Source organism: Martes martes, assembly GCF_963455335.1.
Source record: "Martes martes genome assembly, chromosome: 5".
Classification (NCBI taxonomy): Eukaryota; Metazoa; Chordata; class Mammalia; order Carnivora; family Mustelidae; genus Martes; species Martes martes.
In genome coordinates this window covers 118,755,993-118,768,474 of record NC_137892.1, presented here as the reverse complement: position 1 = coordinate 118,768,474, position 12,482 = coordinate 118,755,993, and the positions used below count along the sequence as shown (strand labels likewise).

General features: G+C 44.3%; 1 protein-coding gene across 1 annotated transcript in view; it reads left to right on the top strand.

Annotated features, from left to right (window-relative positions):
* SGCD (sarcoglycan delta) overlaps window positions 1-12,482 on the top strand; it is a 390,751-nt gene that overhangs the window by 238,911 nt on the left and 139,358 nt on the right. Inside the window, exon 4 of the mRNA XM_080804544.1 lies at window positions 10,310-10,397. Coding sequence (XP_080660670.1) covers window positions 10,310-10,397 — 88 coding nt within the window. The remainder of the gene's footprint in view (window positions 1-10,309; window positions 10,398-12,482) is intronic.

Genomic DNA, 12,482 nt, shown 5'->3' with positions numbered 1-12,482 from the left:
GACAGTTGGTGTCAACCTTCATTTAATGACTTCTTTTGTTGATGACTCTCACTCTCTGTTGACTCTTAATTCGATCTAAGCATTCAGTTATTCAGCAAATATTTATTGAAAGCCTAGTGGGTGCCAGGAATGTGCCAGGCTCTAGAAAATCTGGCAGTCCCCTTCCAACGTTGACATGCTAACATGACACCTCAAAGGAATCACTGAGCAGAGCAGCTCCACTTAGTTAAATATCGAGAGGGCCCCAAATGCACCCAAATTTGGGCACAGCGCAGAGAGTGACTGAACAGGAACGCGGCAGTGCCAAAGCTGGACTGGTTCCCAGCTTCTTTGGAGTAAGTGCTTCAGAGTGTACCTCCATTATCCACGACTGGAAAACTCTTCAAAACAATAGTAATCTACCCAGTCGTCACTATGGAGAGATATTCTTAAATAACATAAAAAATAACCAGACTCTGTTGTTGTTTTTAAATACTTGTCCTGCTCTTAAAAGGGTCAAATCAGAGCCAACTAAAGTACCCTGTTCAGATTAATAGTGAGAATAGAGACATTGGAAGCTTGCTAATGGTAAACTAATGGACTACCCTTGGGAGATGGTTTTGATGGCAAATCTAAGTTGGTGTCAGGTTTTTGTTTTTGTTTTTTTCTGGTCATATCAAGAGCTAGAGCAAGTATGTTGTCATACCTGCTGCAAAGAGGTGAAGCCTTCTGATGACAGTGTTTTCTGTAAGCTGACCAGGGAAGAATTATAGTGTACAGAGAGCCCTGGAAGGAGGATTGTCTATGAGAGACCTATACACCATTGTTTTTTTAGTATTCCTAAAGATAAAATCCATGTAAATGGCTATAAGGGAGAATTTCCCATTAATTTTATCAACCCCAAAGTGAAATCACATGTCCATAATGGAGTAAGTTTCCTGCCTGCTCAGAGGTGGCTGGCTTCCCGAAGTCTCTTCCCAAAGTTCTGGTCTGGATCTTAGAATTTGGCAGCTTGAATATACCTTTCAAAAAAACCTAAGTTTTTAAAAATAGTTGTATATATGCAGAAAAGTTGTAAAGATAGTGCAATATTCCTATATTTCTCTTAGTCTCCCTTATTACTAATCTCTCTTTAATTTGGTATTTTTGTCAAAATTAATGAACCAGAATTGACACATTGTTACTAACTACAGTCCATTCTTAATCAGATTTCCTTAGTTTTAACTAATGTCCTTCTTATGCCCAAGGATCTTGTCCAGAATGCCACATCACATTCAGTGTTCATGTTTCTTGAAAAGTCTCTTCTTAGCTGGGATAGTTTCTCAGACTTTCCTTGGTTTTGATGACCTCACCAGTTTTGAAGAGTACTGGTCATTATGTATTTTGCAAAATTACTTTCAACTGAGACTTGTCTGATGTTTTCCTCATTATTAGATGAGTGTTATGGGTTTTGAAGATAGAGATCACAGAGGTAAAACATTTTCTTTTCTTTTCTTTTTTTTTTTTTAAGATTATTTATTTATTTATTTATTTGACAGGCAGAGATCACAAGTAGGAAGAGAGGTAGGCAGAGAGAGAGGGGGAAGCAGGCTCCCTGCTGAGCAGAGAGCCTGATGTGGGGCTCAATCCCAGGACCCTGGGATCATGATCTGAGCTGAAGGCAGAGGCTTTAACCCACTGAGCCACCCAGGCGCCCCTAGAACATTTTCTTCACGTAAATCAGAGGCTCATGCTCTCAATGTAGCTTATCACTGCTGACTTTGACCTGGACTAGTTGGCTGATGCAGTGTTTGTCAGATTTCCCCACTGGGAAGTTACCATCCCTGTTCCATTCTGTACTCCTTGAAAGGAAGTCACTAGGTGCAACCCACCTTTAAGGAGTAAGGAGTTAACTATGAAAATTGGTTGGAATTTTTGTACATGAAAGATATGTTTATTCTCTCCTGTTTGTTTATCAATCACTTACTTATATCAGTCTGGGCTAATAGATATTTATTTAATGCTTTGGGTTATAATTAATACTACATTCTATATTTTGTTGAAATTATTCCAGCTTTGCCATTACACACTCTTGGAGTTGTCTCCTGTGTACCTTTGACCTCCTCCCTTAATGATGAGGTATTTTTCTGTTTGGTTTCTTATTTGCTCTTTGAGTACTTCCTTTCTTTCTGGACTCAAGATGCTCCTGGTTCATCTTTTATATTTCTTGCCTCAGTTCTAGAATCAGCATTTTCCAAGGGGCTCTCATCATGTAGGTTTTGTTTTTTCTTGTTTTTGATGAAGTATTTTGGTAGCCACATGCCAAGCACTTGACACATATTGTCTTTCTTAATCCTCCTATCAACTATTAAGTAGCCTTTGACTTCATTTCATAAGTATAAAAACTGGGGCTCAAAGAAAAGAAATGACTTACCCAAGGCCACACAGTTAGAAAGTAGAGCTGCGATTCCTGCCAAATCTGTCTGACCCCAAAGCTCACACCCTGAACCCTGGCTGCGCAAGGGCCAGCTTCCCTTGTTAGTGAAGTTAACGCCAGATGGAATCTGTGCTCTTATAAACCACCCTGAACGGGCAGAGGCTGGTGAACTGTACTCTGGAAGGCCTCTGAGAACTCTAGCCACACCGATCCCTTCCTTCTCTGAACTTCACACTGAGAGCTGAAAGCCTTCCATGACTGTGGAAGGTGCTTATGTATGTGCTGTGTTGTGGTTTCCTCCATTTATCTAAATGCCCAGATCAGACCATTAGCTCCTCAGAGAGCAAGCAAAATCTACTACCATATACAATTATCAAAAGAAGTGACTTCTAGTTTTCCCAGCACCATTTATTGAAGAGAGTGTCTTTTTTCCACTGGATATTTTTTCCTGTTTTGTCGAAGATTATTTGACCATAGAGTTGAGGGTCCATATCTGGGCTCTGTACTCTGTTCCACTGGTCTGTGTGTCTATTTTTATGCCAGTACCACGTTGTCTTGGTGATCACAGCTTTGTAGTAAAGCTTGAAAAACAGGTAATGTGATGCCGCCAGTTTTGTTGTTGTTTTTCAACATTTCCTTAGCAATTCGGGGTCTCTTCTGATTCCATACAAATTTTAGGATTATTTGCTCCAGCTCTTTGAAAAATACTGGTGGAATTTTGATCGGAATGGCATTAAAAGTATAGATTGCTCTAGGCAGTATAGACATTTTAACAATGTTTATTCTTCCGATCCAAGAGCATGGAATGGTCTTCCATCTTTTTGTGTCTTCTTCAATTTCTTTCATGACTGTAGTTCCTCGAGTACAGATCCTTTGCCTCTTTGGTTAGGTTTATTCCCAGGTATCTTATGGTTCTTGGTGCTATAGTAAATGGAATCGATTCTCTAATTTCCCTTTCTGTATTTTCATTGTTAGTGTATAAGAAAGCCACTGATTTCTGGACATTGACTTTGTATCCTGCCACGTTACTGAATTGCTGTATGAGTTCTAGAAGTTTGGGGGTGGAGTCTTTTGGGTTTTCCATATAAAGAATCATGTCTGCACAGCGAAAGAAACAGTCAACAAAACAAAGAGGCAACCCACGGAATTGGGAGAAGATATTTGCAAATGACAGTACAGACAAAAGGTTGATATCCAGGATCTATAAAGAACTCCTCAAACTCAACATACACAAAACAGACAATCATATTAAAAAATGGGCAGAAGATATGAACAGGCACTTCTCCAATGAAGACATACAAATGGCTATCAGACACATGAAAAAATGTTCATCATCACTAGCCATCAGGGAGATTCAAATAAAAACCACATTGAGATACCACCTTACATCAGTTAGAATGGCCAAAATTAGCAAGACAGGAAACAACGTGTGTTGGAGAGGATGTGGAGAAAGGGGAACCCTCTTTCACTGTTGGTGGGAATGTAAGTTGGTGCAGCCACTTTGGAGAACAGTGTGGAGATTCCTCAAGAAATTAAAAATAGAGTTTCCCTATGACCTTGCAATTGCACTACTGGGTATTTACCCCAAAGATACAGATGTAGTGAAAAGAAGGGCCATCTGTACCCCAATGTTTATAGCAGCAGTGGCCATGGTCACCAAACTGTGGAAAGAACCAAGATGCCCTTCAACGGATGAATGGATAAGGAAGATGTGGTCCATATACACCATGGAGTATTATCAGAAAGGACGAATACCCAACTTTTGTAGCAACATGGACGGGACTGGAAGAGATTATGCTGCGTGAAATAAGTCAAGCAGAGAGAGTCAAGTATCATATGGTTTCACTTATTTGTGGAGCATAAGAAAAGTGACTTCTAGGAGCCGTATCCCTTCAGAACGGACTGGGGTAACAGAGCTGCCATCAAAGACAAAGATTCAAATTGCTGCCTTTCATACCACGAAAGGGTAGATGTTCATGGAAGGGATATCACCTTGTTTTCATGATTATATAGCATCAATTCAGTCTCCCCCAGGCAAGGAGCTTCTCAAAGATAAAGGTCGAATCTTCCCCATTCTCCAGGGCCCGAGGCAGTGTCTATGTTCTAGATATTCATGTAGTATGTGTAAAATGCTTAAGAAAGCTGTTGGGTCCTGGGCAGAGCCTACCTGTTTTTGATTTACACACAATTTTAACCTGCTTTCTTCTTAAGAAGGCAGTAGTATGAGGGGGCTCTAGAGGTAGACAGACTGACAGCAGTGAGAAATGGTAGCAGGTCTCTGCTTCATCCAAAACCCTTTTGATGGGGCGCTGGGTGGCTCAGTCGGTTAAGCATCTGACTTTTGATGTCAGCTCATGTCATGACCTCAAGAGTCATGAGATCCAGCCCCACGCTGAGATCTGCAATGGGAATGGAGCTTAAGATTCTCTGTCTCCCTCTCCCTTGCTCCCCTTCCCTCCTCCCCTGGCTTTTATGTTCTCTTTCTTTTTCTTGCTCTCATTCTAGCTCTCTCTCGGGGGAAAAAAAAAAAGATTCAAAAACCCAACTGTAAAAGACAATGAATGGAGAACAGAAGTGAAAAGGATTAAACATACATGGTCACAGAGAAAGGGAGAGAAAACAGTTGAGAGAGAATGATGGAGAAAGGTAGATGAGAGCTAGACATGGCTGCGGGATTGAAAGCCACTCCAGGAAGTGAGTGGGACAGGACCACTTATCCATGAAGCATTTTAAGTGCAGTGTCTGGGTCCCACAGAAGTCAACAGTGACCTGGATTGGTCAAAAATCTGCACTCACTCAAGACTCTCCATCTATCCCCAGCTCCCACCCACAGTGTACCTGGTTAGGTAGTAAGTACCTCTTCCCAACCTCACAGAAGATTAGAAGATGGTTCTCTAGAAAATTTGACCAGGGCACTTGAGTGACTCAGTTGGTTAAGCATCTACCTTCAGCTCAGGTCATGATCCCAGAGTCCTGGGTCCAAGTCCTACAGCGGGCTCCCTGCTCAGTAGGGAGCCTGCTCCTCCCTCTCCCTCTGCCTCTCCCCTCTGCTCATGCTCGCTCTTGCTCGCTCTCTCAAATAAATACATAAAATCTTTAAAAGAAAAGAGAAGAGAAAGAAAGTTTGGCCAGAGGACCTCTGGCCTTTGGACATTAGGCACAGATGAGGTCAGAAATAAGGTATGTAAATGGGATTAACTGAAAGTCTGTCCCTGAGCAGCAAAATGCCCAGCTGCCTTCGACTCTGACACTCAGCTCCCCTATATCAAAAGTTACACCCACACTTTCCTGGCAGGAGTCACAGATTTCTTTTTTGATGAGATTAGCCCATGGGTACTGACTGCCCACTGCTACTGACATCTGGACACTCTCCAGTGAATTAGCCAAACCCCCACTACTGTGCCCTGTGGCAAGGTTCACCCATCTAGAAACACAGTGCTTCCAATCAGCTTTTTTATTCTCATGGAAGACAGAAGAGCACATCCATCAAACGAGGAAGGGATGGCATAAAAAGAAAGGGTCGGAGAATAAGAAAATGCTCTTAAAAACTAAGAGTATGATAGTCAAGCTTAAAAAAAATTAACAGAATAATTGGAACTTAAAGTATGACCCCAAAATTAGAAACTAAAGAAAAAGGATTAAACAGTAGGAAGAAAAAAAGAAAATTTAGAAAATAAAGCATTTTTTAAAAATAGAGCATTTATGGGCTCCAGGAAAAGAAAAAAATAAATGTACAAGAAAGGGAAGGATATACAGTTAAAGCTGTGGACAGTATACACATAATCATAGTAATGTAGATTCTGAATATTGATTTTACCAAAGTTGTATGGAAGAGTTCATACCATTGCAGAAATTCAGTGGATATCGTCTAAAGTTGATAAATCAAGAGATAGTGTGGAAGCATATTCGGGGCCACAGGAGGAGAAACCTGTGGAGGAACATCCTGGCAAGTTGAACGCTCTTGCAGTAGTTAGAGCTACGAGCCATTGCTCTTTGACTGGAAGCTTTATAATACTCGATATTTAAGACTCGTTTTGATACAAGAATAAATGATACGTTTTTTTAAATAAGTCACACTGATTTTAAAATGTCAGCCTGATGGAGCCATTTCGTGTTCAAGTAGCCACGTGCCTCGATAGCCCCTGGAGGGCATTGTAGAACAAATAATGTCCATGTCAGTGGTCTTGAGTCATCCAGAAAAGGTTTGATTTTGTTCTGCGTGTTCTGCTCTAGAGAAACAGATGTGACAGGGATTCTGCTGCGTGCTCTAGTTATTTGGGGGAGAGTACCGATGTGGACTGTCCTCCTCTCCCAGTGTGGGAAGAATGGTGGTGCTGGCCTCCCTTCCCCATCTCCCAGTGGGGCTCCCCCTGTGTCCAGAAGAATCGAGGGCTGACTGGCCTCAGACTGACTTGACCTGGTCCAGAGCTCTGATCTTCATCAGAAGCTGTGGGTCTGCCAGACTCCTTTCTGCCCTGCAGAGCTGACCTGCCAGCAGTTTCCCGCACGCCCCTTATCCTCATCCTCAGATGGCTGCATTGAGGTCAGTTAGTGAAATTCACCAGCCCCAGGGTGGAATCCTCTGTGGCAGAAATTAACCTCCCCAGTGAGTAGGAGGGACACAGACTGGAGAACATTTCCCTTCTTCATTCTAACACTGCCAAGACCCCAGGGATGCTTTGCTTGGCTGGTACGTGCCTGGTTTAGTGTCACTAAGCAGAGACAGCCAAATAAAAGTCACACTGACGGGCTGCCACGAGAGGCAGTTTGGAGTCTGTAAGCTGCTTCATGCATCTTACCTGGTAATTTTTTTGTTATCAGGGTCTCTGCTGGGAAGATTGCAGCAACACCTCCCAGGCTAGAGTGAAGCTTTTTGTTTAAACCCTGATGTAGCAAAGACTGTTTCCCGGGATTTTAGCATATTAGAACAATTAATGGTAAATTATTATAATATTTTGACACATTAATAAAAAGAAATGGGTGGCTTTCTTATATCTCTTGCTGTAAACCTTAAGCAAAGCTGTTGGGAGATCTTTTTTTTTCTGCCGTGGGATTGTTTGAATAATATTAAGGGCAAGCAAGTAACATTTGAAGAAACTGGGTTTTGAAAATTAGTGGTTTGCTAGCCACACAGAGGAAGATCCTTTGAAATATGGAGATGGAAGTTGGAAATAAAGAAACCCCTGACTACTGCCCAAATGGGTTGTGAAGATTGGTAATGCAAAGGGAGGTCTTCCTCATTTCTCTCCATCTTCCCCTCCCTCCTTCCCCTCCCTCTCCTGCCTCTGTCTGCACTCCCCCCCCAATCCCACCACTCAAGCAGTTTTGGCAAATGAGGGGTGGGAACAGCTGGAGGACTTACTGTGTGCATGACCCTGGATCACATGTGTTTTAATAATTACATAAGGAATTTAGTAATTTCAGTAATAAGTGAATTGTAGTAATTCAGTCATATTTGTGCCATTGTACATGTCAAGAAACTGAGGCTTAGAACTATTACTCGGCCTACGGGCACCCAACTGGCAAGTGGTAGAGTGGGGGCGGTCAACCAGGCAGGTGGACTCCCGGGCTTCCATCGCACACACGGCATGCAGTGAGTGCCCAGTTGTGTCAGCTGTGACACATCATGGATGTGTTGACGGTAGAGAGTGTGCAGAATGACCCACAGAGCAGTTAAGTGATTCGCTCACACACCGGTCAGTGGCACCAGAATATATCCCATTCTCTCACGCCATGTGGCTCTTCCCTCTGCAGCGCCAGCTTGCCGAGTAGAAGAATTAGTACATTAACCTCTAGAAACCTATAACCTCCTGTCCACGTCCCAGGTTCTGAATCCTCACATTACTTGAATTGACTTTAAGTTTTAAGTAGAACTTTCAAGGACTGCCAAGTGCAATGCCAAAGAAACTATTTTAGGCTAATATTTGTTACGTGATGGACAGAAGATAGAAGCCTATGACAATAGTAAATCTCTTCTTCTCCTAGCTAATTAGAAAACAAAGAAAAAGTTTACCGTCAGGCAGAATGTTAACTTTAAGCCATTGTGGGGGCTTCCAGTGGATCGGCAGTTGCCCTGATGAGACAGAAGGCACCGTCTCTCTCCCTGACCCTGGGACAACAGCATGGCCCGAGGGGATCTGGTTCTAACGGGCCTGGGTGGATCATGGGTATAGGTTTTCCATTTTAGAAGTTCGCCTTGGGCCGGAGCTGTTGTCCTAGGGTCAGGGAGGGAGATGGTGGCTTCTGTTTCATTGGGGCAACCCCTGATGCGTTGGAGTCCTCTACAGGGGCTTGGGTGAGGGAGATCGGACTCTAGAAAAGCCATCATGGTGGCCGCCTTGTCCCCACTGGCCAGCCACTCTGCCACGTGCAGCTGCTAGGCTGAGCTCACGAATCCCCTCCTATGCCCTGCCAGCTTTAGAAGGAAAAAGACATGAGATGCTCATCCCACAAGCTTCCTATCTCCATGACCTCCTTTTTTCATTTCATCATGGTGAAACGATCTATACTCTCTTTAAGGCTCAGCTGAACCATTCACAAACTTCTCCTTTGCTTCCCACGCCACAGCCTCAAGCTATGAATAATCTTACCCTTCAGGAAAGTTCCACACATACTTTGTTTGCAGCTCCTTAATCACCTGGGATCGTCTCTGCCTAGTATTATTCGTGTGTCCATCTCACTGATCCCATTAGATCCTAAGACCTTAAAAATAAAAGGGAGTCTTACTCATTATCACTTTCCACACCGCTCTTAGGACCATGGTTTTTCTAGGCTCGGGACTCAGTGGTATTACAGAATTTTCGGGCAGATAAATGCCATGTGGTAACAAAGGTTTAGAAAGAAGAGAATGACTCCCCACATTCCTTTCTTCTAATAACATCTATCTGGATCCTGATGTGCTCTGGCAGCATTTCATTCTTTAGTTTATGGCTTTGGTTTACTCCAGGAAAGGGAGAACACCTCAGTCAGGGGTTGACAAACTATGGCCTATGGGCTAAATCTGGCCCCTCTACCTGTTCTCATTTGGCCGGTGAAATAAGACGAGTTTTTACATTTTTAAATGATTTGGGGGGAAAAAGGAAGAACAACATTCTAGGATACAGTGAGATTATGTTAAGTTTAAAATTATTTGAAATTCAAATGTCACTGTCCATGAAATAAGTTTTGCTGGAATGCAGCCAGAGCCATTTGTCTGTGTACGATCTGTGATGGTTTGGCACCAAAACAGCAGTTAGGAGTTGAGTAGTTACCACAGAAACTGTACATCCCACAAAACCCAAAATATTTACTATCAGACCCTTTGCAGAAAAAGTATGCCAGCCCCTGTTCTGAGTCATTCTCAGAAATGTCTGCCACCATGTGCAAATGGACTGGGGTGCTCTCTTTGACAAAGGAAACATTGGATGAAAGCCCAGGGAATCTTTTGGTTTGGATTGCACCTGGATTCTCACAGCAGGTGAGGAGGCTAGAGGGGCTGACCTCAGGTATTTTCCACTCGCTTTCTGCTCTCCTATAAGAACTCTCCATCATTCCTTTGGAGAAATTACAAACTAGAAAGTGTGAAATTAGGAGATTACCAGTCATTCCTGATCATTCTATGTGCCAAAGATACTTACATCTATAGTAAGATCTAAGGGACTCTTTGTTGCTGGGTTGTCTCTGATTCAACTGTGTGTGTGTGTTAGGGAAATCTATTTTGAGTGTGTCTCTGTGGGTCTCTTCAGAGGAGATCCATTTTGGATGAATGCCAATTATCATGTATGTGGGGATCATGAACACATTTGGAGTTTCCAAATAAAGACACATCAATTAGCACTCAGAGACAACCAGTTCAGCCCCTTGGAGAGTTGTGGTTACAGTGCTTTGTTTCAGAATTTGCCATTTTCATGTGTTTTTCTTCTTTTCTTATTACAGGGTAATGCCCTGTACTTCAAATCAGCCAGAAATGTTACAGTGAACATTCTCAATGACCAGACTAAAGTGCTAACTCAGCTCATCACAGGTAAGAAACTAAAAGGACTTGGCAGTGCCTGCCCCACGCTAAGTGCCCAGAAAACATAGAGCCCAAGACTGAATGCAACAGCACATGAACTAATGAAGGAAACGCACGCTAACACGTTTTGCAATGCAGAGAAGGAGAGGGTAGCATGTGTGCCATGATTCTGCTAAAGGGTAAAGCCTCATCATATGTATACATTTAACTTATGCAAACCCAACAATACTCATTTAGAGGGGCAATAAGCTATTTTTCATGTAACAGGGCTCCTAAACAGAAGCCAGCTGCTTCATCTGGTGCTCGACGACAGAAAAGCTCTCTGCTCCCATGCTGGAGGACAGGCTGGCTGGGTTGGATTAACAGAGAGAGCATAATATACACAAAACCCTGCACACAGACTTTATGGGGCATAAAGGGGATTTTTGAAGGTAATTTGAATCCATACCATGTTTGCGCTGTGTCCTGACTTTGAACCTGACTCAACTGCAAAACGCAGATGTAGCTCCATTGATGATGTGTGTGTGGTCACTTTCATTAGAGCAGATCTGCACCCACAGGGTTTTAAGCTGCATATTCCTACAATTGAAACGAGGTTTGGTTATTCACGTCACAGCGATAACGAGAAGCCTGGGCCTTACGGTCACGGTAATGTGCTGAGTGGTAGGATCAGTGCCCCCAGCGTAGGTTATGAACCCCGGTAAGCAGGAGCCATTATGCATGCCCGCGGTGGACGGGAAAAGAGGCGTGCGTCCGAGTAGCACTGTCGGAGAAAATGCCATTTGCTGGGCTTCGGGGCTGAGAGAGAAGTGTACAGATGGACATTCGGAGAAGCTCGTTGCCCAGACACCCTGAAAGGTTCCTGTGACTAAAACATCTGGCGCCCCCGCTCATAAACACGCCGCGGGGAAACAGGTGCCTTGTGCCCCGAGGCTTGCCGGGGAAGGGGTGTCTGCGCCCTGCAGGAGCGCGTGGCCCCTGATGTCCCGAGCCTCAGGGCCAGCGGGTGACTGGGACCATCTCCCAGCGGAGGGAGGAACCGCGGCGCGGCAGAGCCCGTAATCCGTAAACACGTTGTTCCGGGCGCCCCTGGATTGGCCGCCTTGCTTACAGAGCATCGGCCCGCAGTCACAGTGCTAAATAATTAAATAAACAGCCCCAGTAAGCAGTGATTTAAGCAGCGTGAGGGAAAATTGCCTCCAGGAGGGAGATAAATCCGACCTGCCGTTCCCTGATTCTTCGGTTCAAAAGGAAGTTACTTAGCCTGTGGATCCTTGGCCATCTATTTGCCATGGGAGATTCGGTTCACTTGAGAGATTGTGTTTTGGTAAAGCTGGCGGTGCCCAAATGACTATTCTTCCGGTGCTGTCTCTGCCCCTCCCCCTCCACCCCTACCTCCCCTTCTCCCTTCTCTCCCCGAATTCCTTGTTCCCTCCTCCCGGCTCCCTTCCCCGGTCTCCCTTTCCATTCTTCCCCTTCCCTCACCACCCTTCTCTCTTCTTTCTCTCTCCCCCTGTCTTTCCTCCTCCTTCTGTGTCCCACATCTCTCCTCTCTCTCTGTCTCTCCTTTTTCTCTTCTCCCGTCCTTCCATGTCGGCTCTCTTCCTGGCTCCCCCACCCAAGTTAGGCCCTCCTGGCGGCAGAGACACCTCTCGGAGCTCTCACAGCGAGGCCCAAGATAGCTCATATTAAAATGAGATGGGCAAAAAGCCACTCTAACAGCAGCTGGCAGGAGCCTTTCAAGATGATCACTAGGGAGGATAATAGATGGTTCAAAATATAATTCTCAGTACATAGACGCATGCATGCTCACCCCCTCAAGTTTGCCTTCAGGCTCCTCCTTTTGCATTTATGCACGTGGTGGAAAGCACAGAGTAGTTCCGGTAGACAGGGCCTGCTAAAGCTTGTTCTCCTGGGTGGCGTGCCTACCCCAGAACAAATGACTGCTCTCGTCCAAGCAGCCAGGTTGACGAAGGCAATCCTGCTGACCTCAGGAAGGTCTCAGAGGCCCAGTAGAAATCCCAATGTTAGCAACTCGGGTCAATTTTTCCCATGGAAGGGGGCTTTCAGTGATAGTGAAGTTGCCAGACAAGG